The 18,631-nt window shown below is 41.1% G+C and overlaps 1 protein-coding gene across 1 annotated transcript in view; it reads right to left on the minus strand.

Moving 5' to 3' along the window:
* Window positions 1–18,631, minus strand: part of TTC7A (tetratricopeptide repeat domain 7A) — a 2,391,665-nt gene that overhangs the window by 1,700,643 nt on the left and 672,391 nt on the right. The window contains exon 9 of the mRNA XM_044060227.1: window positions 14,335–14,472. Coding sequence (XP_043916162.1) covers window positions 14,335–14,472 — 138 coding nt within the window. The remainder of the gene's footprint in view (window positions 1–14,334; window positions 14,473–18,631) is intronic.

The following is an 18,631-nucleotide window of genomic DNA, read 5'->3' on the forward strand; positions in this document are numbered from 1 at the left end:
CTGACTTCAATAATTCACTTAGTTTCAAGTGTCTTTCCAGGTGGATTCAATATCTGTCATCATGGGAGGACATGGTTAGCAAACCAGTTTTGCAAAGGATGGTCTGCACCTGTCTCCCCTATTCTACCGAATACTGGCTAAAAATTTATCCACCCCCCCACTGCCTTTTTTTTTAGGCAATGCCAAATTTATAAACCTACCAATATAGCAAATTAAACCCAAAGAAACCTAAAGATGTGACTGCTCAATGCTAGGAGCATAAACAAGAAACTCCACATCTTACCTACAGGGTCTATATTAGAACACTGAATAGTCTGAATATTGAACTGCCTAAAGGCCATAAATGCCAGACCTCAAACTCGCTATTGAGGGGGGCTGTGCCCCCACAACCCCCGCTAATTATATATACCAACTCCAATATTGCACTACAGTGACATAAGTGCAAATATTCCAATCTTTACTGTACCACAATCTCATTATAACAGTTCCCTGAATGGCATTTTCGTTGTAAAATGCCATTCAATGAACTGACTCTTCAATCACGTAATATAGACCCTGCCCTATAATTTCTTCTCACTCTGGAGAATATAGACATCTGTGGCATTACTGAGCATGGTTTGAATATGCAGAAAGTATTCTGGCAGTGCAAGGCTTCAGTGCCTTCCATACATTTAGACTATCAGCTGCACAGACAGGGACAAAAGGTGGAGGAGTCTCAATCTAGACTAACACACATAACTCTACATTGACTAAACAGGACAATGCCCTGGAATTTATCCACATGCAAATCACCATCGACAAAGTTCCATACCATATCCTAGCTAGCTATAGGTCACCCTCTATATCCCTAGAATCCTATAGCGCATGCCTACCAGAGACACTCAACATTAAACCAACTACCATATTCATGGAGAACTTTAACTATCCCTCTAGAGAATGGGAAGCATAAGCTGCCCCATACTCACAGGTACAATGATTCCTGGACTTAATTATTATTAATGCAAATACCCATGATCAGATAGTGCACCTCCGCCAAAGAGTTTCAAACATACCGGACCTGGTACTCAGCAATATGTGAGAGTGCTGCATCCACTATGTCATGTCCTCACTGGTAAGGTCGGACCACAAAGCTGTCTCCTTCAAAATAAAAATCAACCCTGTAACCCATAGGAACCTTGTAACAGTTTAGAACTATTACAAACCAAACATCCTATTAAGCAATACTTTGTCAAAATTCGATGCACCTCCCATCCCAACCCCAAGTTCACAGCAACCTATGCAGATTATTCACAGAGACCCTGTACAACCATGTAAATAGCAGTATAAAGGTTGCTGTATCTACTAGAAGCAATCCCACAACAAACACTAAATACAAAACACACCAGTAGAATCCTAAACTTAAAATAGTACACAACAAAAAGAAAAAAGTAATGACTAAATCAGGAAGAGCAACTCCCATAATAAAAGGAGCTCACTAATTAAACTAAACAGAAAACTGAGAGAAGTAATTAAGTCTAACAACACCAATTAAGAAGTCAAGATAGCTTCACAGGCTAAACATTACCACAAGACCCTTTACATGTATGTCCAAAACCTCAAAGGCAGCACATATAAGCATGCCAAACTGGTGGTCAATGGTGCTACCTTCACTAAGCACAGTAACACAGGGAATTTACTGGCTGACAAATTCAGCTCAAACTTCATGTCCCCCACCACTCCCCACCCCCATTAAATACTTATTATCATAACTCCCAACCATTAACAGGGAGCAGGTTCTGGTGTGCTCAATAAGGCCTAAAATACAGTTTCAATGAGCCCCAACAGTGGACTTATTTGAGAAGGTCACCAAGGCAATGGCAGAGGGGAAAATGGTGTTTGCCACCTACCTGGACCTGGCTAAGATGTTTGATAAAATACCCTACTCTGGTGTATTTACAAACTCACCAAATTGGGCATAAACCCCTGCATAACTTGTTGGATTGCCAGATGGCTCACACACAGGACCCAGAAAGTCAGGATTGGTGAGATCAGCTCCAATAAGAGACTGGTCACCAGTGGAGAACCTCAGGGCTCCTTGCTGGGACTGTTCCTATTTGTCATCTACTTCTCAGAGGTAAAGGCTAATGTCAAGGGCCTTTGGGCGAGTTCGCAGATGATTGCAAATTGGGAGCTATAATAGATTCCCCCCATGACACAAATATCTTACATCTTAACAATAGAGAAATGACTGATGGCAAAGTCAAAGATTAAAACTCAATGCCAAGAAATTCATTACAGTGCCTTTTGGGAAAACAACCACCCAGGCTAATTACTCTATCAATAAGACACCCCTAAGTGTTGACTCAGTTGTCAGGTATCTGGGAACATATATCTGGCCTTTGACCAACATGTGGCCAAGGTAGTAAGAAAATGTTTCCATGTCGCCTAACTTATAAATAAGGGCATGGCATCCAGGTCCAAGAAAGCCATAGTGCCACTTTATTTGGCCCTTATCAGACCTATCATCGAGTATAATGCCTTCTTCGGCATGTACCTGACCAGACATATGCTACAGATGGAATAGTCACAAAAGGTGCTTATTACGAGAATCCAGGGTATAAACACATTGTCATATACGGATTACCTTAAAGTCCTGAATCTATGCTCAGTCTCCTACAGATTACTGATAGGTGATCTACGCCTGGCATACAAGACATCTTCAGATCCAACTGTAATGGACCTTTTGCCCATTTGCAAAATGAACAACAACAGAATCACTAGATCCAAGGATTAGAATTTTGCTTGTGACATAAATAAGACATGTTGGCAAGACAGATATGTGAACTCAGAGGACCCTCATGCTCTGGAACAGGCTACCCATCCATGTGAAGCAGAGTCCACCCCTAACCCTATTTAATTATAGCCTTGTCTAATGGATGATGAATTAGACATTCACCCCATGTCTGGCCCCCATGCCCCTGACAGACAAAGGTACACAGTAATGCCCAAAGTAACATACCCCCACTTAACCTCTAGAAAATTCCTAACATACTCTCTCTTAATACACACTCATGATAAATAAGACACAAGTGGGTTGGATTTCATGGCTATGCTTATAAAGCCTCTAGTGGTCATAAGTACAGTAAACATTTATGACCTATAAAGTATTTTGAAAGTCAGATGAAGGAAGGGAGATGATACTGAATAAAGAAAAGACAATAATGGCTACTACTGGAGAAAAAGAAGCACTGAAAACTGATTTAAGGAGTATAAGAAAAGGCTGTGGATAATATTTAGTGGTAAAGACACTAAGTGGTTAAACTGGGAAAAGAAGTGTGAGGAAATAAAAAAAACTGTGGGCAGTGGTAAAAATATGCAAAATGTAACAACATGATTAATTAAGACTGTTACAATTTCAAAGTTACATTTTATAGTATGTGTATGTGTATATGTGTGTAGCTAGATAGATACACACATATAAATACATGCATTTCCACATAGGTCTGAAGCTAAAGTTTCAAAACAGTGTCTGTGGAATATATGGAATTGCTAGATGAGCTCAGCAAAATGAAACACACAATGATGTGAAAGAAGTTTGATTAGAAGTGATTAATTATTACTTTTTATTAAGGTTCATCGGTGTGTACTAGGTTAATGGCCCTGGAGACTTTACAAGCCTAACTCATAGAAGTGCCCTGGCATTGTGCCACCTGATATTAGTTCCCAGTGCCTCTATCAAGTACAGCCACTGGAGTGATCCCCGGGGTGAACTTTCTATTACCTATCCACTCATCAAGATTTCTCTTGAAGAAAGTTAGCGAGGTGCTCTGCTTGACATGTATGGGAAGTCTATTCGAGAGCATGGGCAGTCTCTGGGTTATGAACCTGTCCCTTCAGCATGTTCTGTTGATTGTGGTAATGAGGCTGAGGTCTCTGGAGAATGTGGTGTAGAGGGATTGGGATTTCTTTAGATGTAGCATTTCTAACAGAGATGAGTCAGACATGGTTTTGTAAGTCAAGCAGAGATCACCTCTAAGTAGGCGATATGAGACAGAAAATAGCTGGAATCTTTTGAGTCTGTCCATGCAGGACATGTGTTTAATGCCTAGGATCCTCTTCGTGAGGTACTTCTGTGGCCTCTCCAGCTGTTGCAGGTGTCTAGTGAGGTACATGCCAAATAGGGTATTATACTCAAAAATTGATCTAATGATGGAAGAGTAGAGAGAGATGATGACCTCTTTCTTCCTGGATGCAAAACCCTTAGTAATGAGATGTGCCAAACAGAAGGACTTTCTGACCATAGTGGCAATGTGTTGGTCGAAGGAGAGGTTGTTGTCAACCTGCATCACCAGATCTCTTATAACACCTTCAGTGTTCAGTGGGCTTCCACTGAAGTGGTAATTAGTGGGAACTGAGTTTTTACCAAAGGGGATGACAATGCATTTTTTGGCATTAGACTTAAGGCCATGGTTTTCACACCAGTCATTGGTCTCAGTAAGGCCTTTCTGTAGGATGTCTGCATCACTTGGGGAGTTAATAATGGTTCCCAGCTTGCAGTCATCTGTGAACTTGGCCAGCCAGAGTCCCTTTGTGTTGGCCTGGACTTCTGAGAAGTAAATGCCGAACAGGAGAGGACCCAGGACCGATCCCTGTAGGACTCCACTCGTGACAGGTCAGCAGTTGGACTTGGAGTCTGCTACTTTCACACTGTGTGTTCTATCTGTGAGCCAATTTGCAACTCACCTAGTGATATAGGGGTTGATGCCTAATTTGGTGAGTTTATCAATAATTCCTGAGTGAGGAACGGTATCAAAGACCTTGGCCAAATCAAGGTAGGCTGTATGCACTTGCCTTACCTTCATCCACAGCTCTGGTGACTGACTCAAAGAAGTCAACTAGGTTGAGCAGGCATGATCTCCCTTTCACAAAGCCAAATTGTGCGGGGTCTAGAGTTTGGAGATTTCTTATATCTTTGTTAATCAGGTCCATGATGATGCGCTCCATAGCTTTGCATATCAGACTTGTCAGGCTAATGGGGAGATAGTTCCCAGGGTCTGTAGTCGCTCTCCCTTTATGGAAAGGGATGACTGTAGCAGTGCACCATTCGGTAGGGACAAAGCCTAAGGTAAAGCTGTGACTGAACAGGGCACACAGATGTGGTGCCAGTTCACTTTGTAGTTCATGTAGAACACAGTCAGGGATATTATTGGGTCCCATGGAAGCTGTATTCTTAAACTTGAACTATGCAGCTTTAACCTGTGCTGCAGTAATGCTGGGTGTCTGGCATTCTTCCGGTGTTGTGAGTGGTCCTTTGGGGGGGGGGGGTAAAGTTGGCACTGAATTTGTTGGCCAGTATGTTGACAATATCTGCTGGCTAAGTATAGGAGGTACCATTGTGCAGTATCTCAGAGCAAATCTGGGAAATGCCACGGAGATTCCTGATATAGCCATAGAAGGCTTTGTGATTGTTTGTAGTGTCTGCCGCAATTCTACTTTCATAGCTGGCTTATGAGGATTTGATGAGGGATCTCAAACTTTTGTTGAGGCTAATAAGGGAATTTTTCCAGTCTTGGGACTTCATCTTTTTCTGCAACAGTTTCTTCCTTCTGTTGCAGAGTTTATTAATGGCAGGGGACCACAAGATTGGCTTCCTTCTTTTGGAGGAGAGCATCTTGGTTCTGTTGGGTATGGCTAGCTCCATGCATTTGTGTACATGTTCATACAGTGCATTGGTGTATGATTTGGCAGTAATGCAGCTATTTTCCATTGACATGGGTGCCGTAAAGTTAGCCATCTCTGTTTTCAGGAATCCAAAGTCAGCTTTGGAGAAGTTTTTCAAGGTGGTTACCTTTGCGGGGGTGTGTGGATGAGATGTGGATTTCCATGATGATTAGTTTAATGTCGGATCTGACAAGGGAAGGATTGACTATTGGTGTAGAGCAACGGTCACCCATGTTAGTAATAACCAGGTCAAGGATGTTGCTTCCTCTAGTGGGGGTCAGAATAAGCTTGTCCAGGGCATTGGAGTTGATGAATTCCAAGAAGCGTTGGGCCAGTGTATTGGTGCTTGAGTAGTTTTCCCAGCTGATGCAGGGGTATTGGAAGTCTCCTAGTATGAGACTGTTGGGTTGGACCTTGATAGATTCCAGGGTGCTTAGGAAAATACAGTTGTGTACACTTACCATAAATGTAGATGTTCGAGTGTATTCGCTGTTGCAGTCATTACATTTGGGTTATCTACCTGCAGGTAGCCCTCAGCCAGCCTGAATTCCAGAGTCTTAGATTCCTGTGTCAGATGCTGTCTCTTCTTCCATGATGTCAGGTCGTCAGGGGTATAAAACATGCAACCGACACCATTACATCAGTTTTTCTTGTTTCAGATGTCAGGTGCTCCCACAATGGGAAGCAATTATATGTTATGGTAAACCTCCATCAAAAAGCAAATACACCAGAAAGCTTAGCTACACCAAACAAGAAGGAAAGGTAGAGCCAAGAGAAGTCAGGGGGCTGGAGGGAGAGTAACCAGGACTGCAACAGTGAATACACTTGAACATCTAAATTTATGGTAAGTGTACACAACTGTACTATGTTCTTTGTGTTTCACTGTTGCAGTCATTACATTTGGGTTGATTCCCAAAGCTAAGGAAGGGAGGAGGAAGTTAGAGAGCATTAGGGCCAGCTATTAAGCCCTGCAAGACTGCAGTGGCAAAACCAACTCTGGATTTAAAAAAAAGGCATGTGGTAATGCTTGGTGAATGTATGTACAGAGCTCTAGGTAGCAGCTTCTAGGATGTCCCTGGTACGGACTCCTCTGAGAAAGGCTGTGGAGGTAGATGCAGCTCTGGTGGAATGTGATCTTATCCCCTGTGGGGTAGGTTTTCCATGGTGCTTATAGCAGACATTAATGCAATGGGCTATCCATTTAGAAATGGTTTGCTTTGAAATGGCCTTCCCCTCTGCCCCTGCAGCAAAGCCAACTAGCAGCTGTTCAGATTTTCTGAGAGGCTTAGTCCTGTCCAAATAAAAGTTGTCTGTGCACATCCAAAGAGTGCAGTATTCATTCTCCTTTGTTTTGTGGATTCGGGAAAAAGGTAGGCAAATGAATGGACTGATTTAGGGCCACACTAGACACCACCTTGGGCATAAAGGAAGGATTGGTCCTGAGGGAAACCCTGTCAGCATGGAAGATAATGAAGGGTTCCACTGCCATGAGGGCCTGTAATTCAGACACTCTTTTTGCTGAAGTGATGGCTAGAAGGAAGGCTGTTTTCCAAGAAAGGAATTTCAACTCTGCAGTAGCTGAGGAATTGCTTTAGCAGGGGGTGAGAGAAGCAGGGTGGTTCAGTATTATAATGTGCTGAAATGGCAGAGGCATGAATTTTAATTGACGAGAAGGATAGGCCCTTGTGGAGCATTTCTGTTAAGTACTGAAGAATATGAGGTAACCTGGGCTCAATCTCCTGAGTCTGGCTCCAGGAACAGTATCTTTTCCACTTTTCAGCATAGGATTTTCTAGTACTAGGCCTCCTTGCTTTCAGAATGATATCTAGCACCTGCTTACTGAGGGAATGCTATTGGAGAGCTCAAGGAATTAGCCAGGCTGCAAGATTCAGGGTTTGAAGCTGAGGGTGCAGAATCTGGCCCGCCTGCTAGAACAGCAGGGAAGGTGTCTGAGTAAGTGCCGTTGCTCCAGTAGTATCATATTGCGCAAGAGGGGGTACCAATGCTGGCGTGGCCAGTCTGGTGCAAACAGTATTGTCCTTGGCTTGTCCTGTTTGATCTTTAGCAGAACCTTTGAGAGGAGAGGCAGAGGGGGAAAGGCATAAACTGAGAGGCTTTCCCAGGTAAAGGACAGGGAATCCACTTTCCGAGCTTGACTGTGGGGAGTCCTTGTGCAGAATTTGTCCAATTGGTAGTTTTGAGGGGAGGCAAGCAGGTCTATTTCTGGAGTCCCCCATTTGTTTCTCAAGAGGTTGAATATGTTTGGTTCCAGTTTCCATATGTGTGGGTCCATGAGATTTCTGCTTAGGTTGCGAGTGAATGTAGTTTGCCTGGTAGGAATTGAGCTTGTAGGTGCACTTGGTAGCTCAAGGCTGTGTTCCACAGAGCCATGGCAAGTCTGCAGAGTGGGTACGAATGGGTTCCCCCCTGCTTGTTTATGTACCACATAACTGTGGTGTTGTCTGTCTTTACCAATAATTGTCCTGGAAGGTTCTGATATTTGAAGGCTGTCAAGGAATTCTGTACAGCTAACATTTCTTTTTGGTTGATATGCAGGTGCATCTGACTTGGGTTCCATTTGCCCTGAATGCACTGCCCTGTCAAGTGAGCCCCCATGCATAGTCTGATGCATCTGTTGTTAGGGTTTGGGCAGCAGGGGGTAAAGTGAAAGGGAGCCCTTTGTTGTTGTAGCAGGCCTCTGCCCACCACAGGAACTCTGTCTTTATACAAGGAATGATAGGAATCAATGATTCCAGGTCCTGAGAATGTTGACACCGTAGGCTTTTTAGATACTATTGTAGTTTCCTCATATGCAGTCTTGCATATGGAATTAGTAGAATGCAAGACACCATGAACCTCAAGGCTTGTAGAATTTTCCTTGCAGATAGCTGGGTCTTTGTGGCCAGTAGGTTGTCAAATAAACTTGTTTCTCTGGAGTGAGGAAAGCCATCTGGAAAGTTGTGTTCAAGCTTGTTCCCAGGAATACAATCTGTTGGCAGGGTACTAGGTGAGATTTCTTTTCGTTTATGGTGTACCCAGTGAGGTTAGAAGCTTCTTTACGAATGCCAGATGTTTTAATAGCAAGTCCTATCTTTCTGCCTGAATCAGAAAATCGTCCAGGTATGGGTATATTTAAATATTTCTCTACCTGCAAAATGCAATGGCTGGAGCTAGACACTTTGTGGAAACCCTGTGTGCAGTAGATAAGCCAAAGGGAAGTGCAGAGAACTGATAGTGCATGGAGTCTGCCCTGAAGCGTAGGTATTTCCTGCAAGATTAAGTCCAAGGTTGCCAACCAGGCATCTTTGCCTAGCATAGGAAGCAGCTGTTGAAGTGTTAGCATTTTGAATTTTGGGATTACCAGAAAGGTGTTAAGAATGGAGAGGTCCAGGATAGGACACCAAGAGCTGGCTTTTCTGGGTCCCAGGAAAAGTCTTGAGTAAAAACCTTGTCCCCTTTCTTCTGCTGGGACAGGTTGAATAGCCCTGATACTTAGAAGAGAGAGAACCTGCTGGTGAGCCACTGCCCACTGATTTGGGGTAGGTCTGGCCAACTGTTTGGGGTTGGTAGGGAGTGGAAGTGGAATTTGTATCATTGGAAAACTATATTTAAAACCCATTTGTCCCAGTTTTTTGCATGCAGGGTGAGCTTTCCTCCTAAGGGAGCAGGCAGTTGAGCAGGGCTTGGAAGGGTCAAGGTTAAGTCATTGTGACATTTTTCCATAGGGGGTTGCCTTACTACCTCCTACTTTGGAAGTGGGATTCCCCCCACTGCTTAGGCCTGTGCGTAGCCTGAGACTGTAAGCTAGGTGGTCTGCTGTTCCTGGGTTTGGACTCAGAAGGCCTGGAAGAGACTGGAAAGGACCAATTCTTTGAAGGCCAATACCTACTAAATCTGGGAGGCTGTATTTGCAGGAAATATTTAAGTTTGCATAGATTTAGCTTTTTCCTCCATCTTTTTGAGGACTTCTTCGGCTTTGTTGCCAAACAGGTGGTCTTGGTTTAAGGGAGCATCCAGTAATTTAGCTTCAACATGATCTGGCAAGTTTTGCTCCTTAAGCCAAGCATGCCTTCTAAGTACAGACTCATTGACAGCAGCCCTGCAAGATGCTTCTAAAGAGTCAAAACCACATTGTAAAGTATGTGTACCAACTTGTTCAGCAGAATGCATTAAATCCTGTAATTCTTTGTGTTCAGCACAGTCAGGAATCAACATCATTTACTGTTTAAGTAGTCCCATAACATGCTGCTAGTACTTTAACATATGAAACTGGCAATTTAAAGCCCTAATGGCCAAAGTAGCAGAAGTGTACACCTTCTTGCCCCATCTGCCCAAGGCTCTAGAATCTATATCAGAAGGGGTAGCAGTAGCCTTAATGCCCTTTGGACCTTGGGAAATGGTCTCTGGATCCACAGTAGGATTCTTGAAGAGGAACTTGTGAGAGTCAGGTACTCTGTATTACCTTACCTGTCAGGTTTTCTGGGAGCTGGAGGTAAAGTGTCTGGGGACAGGCTAGTTTGCAAGAAAGCATCATCTACAATATCCAGAACAGGAGGGATAGCTATAGGCCTGTGTTGAGGAAGGAGTAAGAATTCCCTAAGCTTCTTTTTGGAGTCAGAGTAATCCTGGCTTTCCCAGCGGAAATGCTCCCTAAGAGTGTGCAAGGTTTCACCATAAGAAAAATCTTCTGGAAGGGAAGCAGAGGGACTGGAATCCTCTGCATCAGAATCCTCATAGGCAGAGAAGGGCAAATCCTGGTAATCAGAAGAAACAGAAATATCAGAAGAATCAGAAGGAAAATCAGTTCTAGGTCTCAGAGTGGGAAGGCTGGCTTCCTCTAATTAAAGTAATAAGGTCTTCAGCCATTCTAAGCATTTGTATTTTATGGGCCTGACCATGCGGTTTGGATGTCGGTTTTCTAGGCATGGGTCGAGTTTTAGGCCTGGATGAAGAAGATGGCATCAGTTTAAAATGCAAGTCTGTAGGCCTGAATACACCCTCTGAAGCTGGTGCCTGCACAGCAGCTCCGAACCTATCCACGGTAGAGACATCCACAGGTTCCATAGACGAAGAAGCATCTCGCGGCATACCGGACTCTGAATGGGTCTCAGTAGAGGCCTGCGAATCTGAAGTAGTGGTTATCAGGGGCTGTGAAAGAGCTTCACTGAGTACCGGCAGACTAGCGTCTAGCTTAACGTAAGTGTCGTTGGCAGTTTTGGACCTATGCGGTCTGTCTCTGTCTTTATCCTTACATTTTTCGGAATATCGATAGTTGGCTGGCTTACCAAAGCCATTTCTGGATCGTTATACTGAGTACTAAAATAATTTGCTGCAAAAATAGACCGACGACAAATAGTTCGGGGGTTGAATAAGGCACAAAATCGACAGCGAGGGACGAGGTGGTCTGGGCCTAGGCAAGGAATGCAGTACGAATGAAAATCTTTATGAGGTATTTGCTTTCCACAGGTAAGACAATTGTTAACTTTTACTGACATCGGTTAAGAGCAAGAAAAAGGATCCCCAATGGGGTATTTAGCTTTTTTGAAGACTTTGGTTCTGAAACTCAAAAACGAAAATTTCAGGAGTCAGCCAACCGGCACTTGTGAACTGCTTCTGCTTCAGGCACTGCACAGCAAGATAGACTGATGTAATGGCAAGGGCTGCATGTTTTATACCCCTGATGACCTGACATCATGGAAGAAGAGACAGCATCCGACACAGAAATCCAAGACTCTGGTATTCAGGCTGGCTAAGGGCTACCTGCAGGCAGATGTAATGACTGTGCATATCCTTTATTAATATAGAAACAACACCGCCTTTGGAGCTTCGGTCCATGTTTTGGGGCCAAAAGGTGTGGAATAAGTTATAGCTTGAATTAAGAGGAATTTGAAAGATATGAGAAGCAGCTGAATGATGGGAGATGGTTATGATGGCAACAGGGAGACAAGGAAAGAAAAAGTGGCAAGACAGATGGGTGATTTTGTTAAATACTAAAACAGAATTTAAGGAAACTGTGCTAAAAGATGACATGTTAATGATCATTACATGAATAAACACCCTGCATGTGATATATGAGTAAATGGGGAGGTATTAATAGGAATAGTCTGTGGGGTATATAAAAACACATATATACCAGTTATTAGGTGGGATGTCAGATCTTCAATTTGCATTGTAGAAGACAGATGTGAAGGAAATAAATATAAACTGAAGTAAGACAGAAAATGCCTGTCTAAAAAAAGGGTGGGACATAACTACTTTGCTCAAGAATTCTGGACCAAGACTTTTTTACAATAATATCACTCTAATTCACTTAAAATGTTTAATAAAACAGCAGATTTTCCATTAATGCACACTTTATGAACAATAATAAGTATGAAACTCTAATGTCTGGCATAAATGACTGTCTGAAATATTCAGTGAGCAGGGCATAAATATGAGAGAAAATCAGAAATAGTTGGCAGGCATAGGATGAGTGCAAAAATAAATCTATAAGACGTATTATTTGAGTGTGTGCTCATATGGAAACTGAGGCAAAAAGGTGGAAATGGATTTTCATGTTTTTTTTTTTTCTTTTTTAATCAGTAAGTGTTAAAGGGGACTGAGACAGGGAAGTTGTGGCTGAGAGAGGAATTACAGATAGTACAATGGTACATGTGACGGACAGGATGTGCCTTTTATTTGAATAACAAGCAAATGTCATTATTACAATAGTCTAGAAAAGTGAAAAGAATTTGCATAGTGTAAGTCAAAAGGGAAATAAAACAGGATGGGGAATACCATCTGGGGTTAAAATGAATACTTAAAAGAATACGGAAGATGTACCTTCAGGGTTGTACAAGGTAAATGCAACATGGTCATCCCTGCTATCTTCTGATGTTGTTACCTGCTGCAAGTTATGTGACTGGTTTAAAAAAAGAAATGTAACCCTACTCATTTATTAATTAATTAATTAATTAATGTTTGCTTATTTGGTCTGACTGGGTAAATAGACTAGCTTATTTTCAGTGGATGCCCAGGGAGAAATGCTTTGTGAACAAAAAGAAAAAAACATATAGAGAAATACAGATAATATATCAGTGGAAGTAATATAAAAACATTAACAACATTTATTTCAAAACATTCCATTCAAACACAATTATAAATATAAAGCAGATTTGTATACAGCATAGCAATGCTGTGGTTTTCAAGAGTCACTTCTATGGTATAAAGTTGCATAGTTGTTTACAACTTTGTCAGGGTTAAGACATGGCAGGATCTCGTAGTATGTAATATAACTGGTACAGCTGCAGCAATGAGAAGGTGGATGTGATGTGCTTTCTAGCAGAGATAGTTGGGTAAGGTTCAGTCCTGCATAAAGTACCCAGTTTTTGGTGTGTGTGTGTGTGTGTGTGTGTGTGTGTGTGTGTGTGTGTGTGTGTGTGTGTGTGTGTGTTTTATTTATTTATTTTTTTTTTAGTTTCTTTTATGTAACCCGTATTAGCTTCACATAGGATACCAGTTCAGTTTTAGTACTGTTTTCATGAGTTTATGGTGAAGAGAATTTTCTAGTCAGAGAGTTGTTTCAAGTAAATGATTACTTCTGACTGTTTAGGATTCAGGAACATGCTGAACGTTAAATAGCCGTGCTTTTATAGGTATGAGGAATTCCTGGATTAATTTTTCTAGGTGTTTGTCAGAGCAGATCAGTGTAGATTCATTATCATACTGCACTGTGGTGGCATGCTTGCTAACTGTGCTGAGATCATTTATAAATATGTTTAAAAGTAGTGGCCCATGAACTGATCCTTGGGGGACACCTACTGGTAGGGAGAAAGTTGGAAAGTATTTTCTCATTTTACAGCTTGTGATCTGTCAGGGAGGTAGCTTTCAAACCATGAAAGTGATGATATACTTAGTCAAAGGAGCACAGTTTTTGTATTAGCATTGTATGGCAGACAAGTGAAGGAATGCAATGGGCACCAAGGTGCATACGTTTCTGCTGTAGTTTATGATAGAAGTGAAACTGACAAGAACAGTGGTGGTGTTGTGATGTGGGCAGAAATCTTGTGTGTGGGATAAAAGGTTAAAAAATGTTATTGTCAGTGATGTATTTGAGAAGTTCATGTTGGGTATAATTCTCAAGCGTGCTAGACAACAGGGATGGTACTGTAATGGGTAATAAGTTGAAAAGGATGGGGAGTTTACACCTTTAAGTAGTGGTACGATGCAAGATTTTTTTTTCCCATAGGGTGGTACATTATTTTCTTTTATGAAGTGGTTTATTTGGACGCCATTAGCAGCTGGTTTGATGTATTCTACATTTAAGCTTTTTTTTTTCCTAAAAATGCAATGTGGACCTTAACAGCCACCTAAACTACCACCAAATCAGGCACACGGAGTATTTGTTTAACTTGTTAAGTGAAAGGCTAGTGGTTGCACATTTGTTTAGTTTAGACCTCAAAATTCTGCTCAGAGGTTTTTAATTCTGACCAATCAGTAGCAATGACAGAAAAATCCAGTAAAAATATTTTTCTTTCATATTACTTTCTGACCATTAAACACACACAAGGAATACATGCTTAATCAGATCTTCTGGGCAAAGTGTCATGCAGTCAGACCATCTGCTGGCATTGAAATAACTCCTTACATACATACCTCAGAAAGCATTGAATACTGCCCTCTTCTGCCTAAGGTGATGCACAGTAGGTCATACACTGCAGTTGCATCCTGTAGACTGACGGCTCGATCATCTTTTTGGTCAGGGGCTCTGCTAATTACCGCATCTCGATTTGCCTGTGTGCATAACAGGGGAAAAGACTTAACAAAATTCAAATGCAAATGCTTTTATCAAAAGTTTTTAGTGATATTCTTTACAAATGTTAGAGGTAATACTACAGCATAAGGATATAAATACTGTAAGGTAACAACAGGATTACCTGACTTCAGTGAAACTCAGTATTTCAATACTTGATCTTAATTCAGTAAATGCTGCAGTTATTTAGGAACAAAGTATAGGAAAGTATAGAGAAAACTCAGATTCCAAGTCAAGCAACACTGCAAAATGCACAGACAGACTTCAGCTTCCAGTTCAAAAGTTCTGGAGGGAGGCATTCCTCCTGCACCCCTCATGTTGTGGAGCTTTCCTCTTCAAACAACCCTGGACGTACACCACAACAACTCCTGAGATCACACCATTTCAGGTAAAGGGAACAGAAGTATTCCCTCCTCTCCACGGCTGTGTTATCCCACAACATATTTAGATTCAGAGGATGTGGGTTTAACAGGGGCTTGCACCCACTGCAAAAACGTTGATGTTTTTATGCTTAATGAATGCCTAGGGAGTTAGATCTCCTGTCTTTTTTCAGCGCTTGACACATTTAGTTACTTTCACCATCGGACAGTTTTGCTACAGTCAGATACAGGTGTTCAAAATACCACATTTTGATGAAGTGAAGTGGATCCAAAACAGCTTGCAAGTCCTAACAGGGCATGACGAATTATTTATTATAGCTAGCTTATAAAGTATGGAATGCAAGCATGGGTGTTGGATCATTCTGAAAAAATTAATAACTGAAAATTAAAATAATCTCTTTGCAGATGACACAAGATGAGGGGTAGTATGTGCAAGAGGAACAGCTCCACTTCAGCTTTACAAAAGGTATGCGTGATGTAGCTGAAGATTGATAATTTCACAGTACAACATGCACTAGTAGGAGTCAGCCTCAACAATCATGTGACCAGTACAAGAATGGATGTGGGGGAACCAGCTTTGGAACCTCAATTCAGAAAGTAAAAAGGCAAAGAAACCTGGAATGAAATTCCCAAAAGTCTATATCACAAAGCAGTGAAAAAAAAATTACAAAAATGCATAGGAAAACAAAAGAGTACTCTTTTGTAATTCGAAGACCCATTAGTGTAAGTCCTGAAATAATGACTACAAAACTAAAGGACAACATAGATTAAGCATTCCCCAACAATCCCAGTATATATAAATAAATATATATATATATATATATATATATATATATATATATATATATATATATATATATATATATATATATATACATATATATACACACTAACTCTGGGACTGTCATACCTTGGATAAAAGAGAATAATCCTATACTCCTACAGAGAGCAATCTCAGACTTACTATATATAAATATGATCTGCAATTTCAGATATTCAGTCTTGCCTTTTCTGGGGTTCACACATTTGAGTCACAGAATTTAAAACTGTTACAAAAACAAAAGTCTACAGAGAACTTAATATTTTTTATGGAGGAAAAGTCCATGCGCACAAACAATAAATTAGAAAATTCTAACCCCAAGACTCCATAGCCTCTGAGCCTCTCAGAAGAGAATAATACTTGGTTTCCAGAAATACAATTGTTCATTTTTTAGTTATTGGCATTTTTTTTGCCATTTATGTACCACAGTGCATCTGCTACAGTTCATGCACACAGGCATAACAGCTTTCATTTCAGGATATGCATAACTTTATTTTCAAGCTGTATATCATCTTACATCTAGCATTTTGTTCAAAAGTATAACCATATTAATGCTCTTGCATGCCTTCACAGCTCTTAACAAGTAGCTAACAACATGGCATTATAAAAAAAAAAAACAATACACACACACACATTCCCTCACTGTCTGGGTGCATCCTTGGAACTACAACAATTTTCCAGAGCACTACACCCATTTAACTAGACATTTCACATATCTGCTCATCTTATTATGGTCCATGGGCTTTCCCTTTTTATTTATTTATTAATTTAACATTTGTTGACCGGGAAAGTCTGACTAGGACATAGCCTCCAGACGCATGTCTTTGGAATGTGGGAGGAAAAGGAAGTACACAGACAAAATGCACATGAATGCAGGGAAGACATGCAGACTCTGCACAGAAGGCACCTCAGCTGAGAATCGAACAGGAAAACCTCTTGCTGTGAGGTGACAATGTTAACCGCTGCACCACTGCACCACCCAAGTATTAAAAGAGCTTTCTCCAGTCCTAACATGTATTTTTATTATTTTGCTCTCAGCTTCATATTTCAGATTTATTCTAATCAGTTTTCTTTTTTTTCATTTCATTTGACAATGTTCATATGATGTAACTACTCTGACTTCTTTGCTTTTGCACTTAAACTTTTTATGCCATTCTCTCATCACAGATAAACACTCTTTCTGCCTGCTGGCCCCATTTTCCTCTTCTCCCACTACTGCAAAGAAATACAATCTCCAATCCCCGGATACCTTTTTTCTGGACAAGTTTTCCCACAGCCCTCTGTCTTATGGGCATACACAGGACATGTGTTCTGTTCCCACCATCCCCCACTCTCATCTCCAACTTTTATCTGGAATTTCACTGATTTCAGTCTTGTGTGATCTGAGATTTCTTCTCAACATAAAATGCCAACTTAAAACTGAGTGATCAGCATTTTTGTGATTTACGCACGTGTGATTCAAGATTCCAAAAAGATTCACTTGGGATTACCATACAGAATGCTTGATCACTCGGGGTCAGTGTGAAGGCAGCAGTTAAGACAAACCAAGTATTGGATGTACATCCATGGATAGGAAGGTGAAGTTTGCCATCTATCAATGGCTTTGAAGCTCACAACTGGAACAATGAATACAGATCTGGAAGTCTAATGAGAAGAAAGAGATCATGATATTGTAGAAAATACAGAGAACAGTAACCATAATGGTGTGAAGAAACAGAGATAACGACTCATGAATTATTTTCAATAGGAAACGGAACAGCCACAGCAGACATGATAAAGGTACATAATAAAGCATTAAAGGGAATGTGTAATGTTATTAGACAGGACAGCAAGACAGATTAGGCATAAGGGACATGTCTACCATGTTAAGGAAATCCAGTTCAACCTAGAGTTTATAACCTATTTTTTTCATAGAGAGGGTGGTGCACAGCTGCAATAAGTTGCTAAAATATGTAGTGGAGGCTAACGCGGTTCAGTCATTTAAAAAAAGCTTAAGAAATCTCTTCCTTAGGATAACTGTAACACTCAGGCAGAGCAAACAACTCAGGGTATCCATCTCCAGTGTTTTTTATCTTATGATGCATTTTGTTATGTCTCATTGCAGCAATGCATTTCTTCAAAACTCTAGTTTCATTCTTCAGCACAACTTGATGATTTTGAGATGTCTTATTTTCCCTAGCAAGATTATCTACCAAACAGTGCAAGCATTCCTGCTATACATTTTTCATCCATTCCATGTTCTCAGGTATACGAACATGGAAGAAAGAAGATGTGCTTTGTCTCCTTCCTTTCTTTCCAAGCAGCCTAAGTTCAGTGGCATTTTATGCTTTAGACAAAAAGAAGGAAGGATAGCCAAAGAATAGTTCCTCCTCTCAAATGTGCCTGCAAAGGCTTGTACAACCCCAAGACAGACTCTGTGTGTCACATCATGTGTGGTAGGCAACTTTAGACTTCTAATGGTACAAAAGTGGGAACATTTGGATACTGTGACTTTGTTTTCCAATAAAGAGGACAGGATATCCTGCCCCCAACAAACTATACCATGTGGGTAAAGACTACCCTCGTAGATAACATGGTGTCTATGCCTGTGCTGAAGTATAAACTTTCCCACCTATGGTCAAGCTATTCATCCTATGAAAAGGGAATCCAAAGTTGCGCATTACATAGGGAGCAAGTGTTTTTGACCTATTTACCAGCAGTGAGGATGTGGCATTAGCAGATGCATATTTAACTGTGTGGTGTCCTGGTAGACAAGGAAGTTAAAGGTATTGGGACTTTTTCTGATGTTGAAGTAAAAGAGCTTCTGGCGTGAACATGCTCAGAGAACATGCTGTATAAAAGACAGCTGTAGCAAGCACAACAACAGGAAATGGCATTTCAATGAGCTGCTCCTCCTGGCAGCATTTTATAGTTTTCATTGAAGATGCCAAAGCAACACTT

Source organism: Protopterus annectens, chromosome 1.part0 (assembly GCF_019279795.1).
Source record: "Protopterus annectens isolate FY-2018-M chromosome 1.part0, PAN1.0, whole genome shotgun sequence".
Classification (NCBI taxonomy): Eukaryota; Metazoa; Chordata; order Ceratodontiformes; family Protopteridae; genus Protopterus; species Protopterus annectens.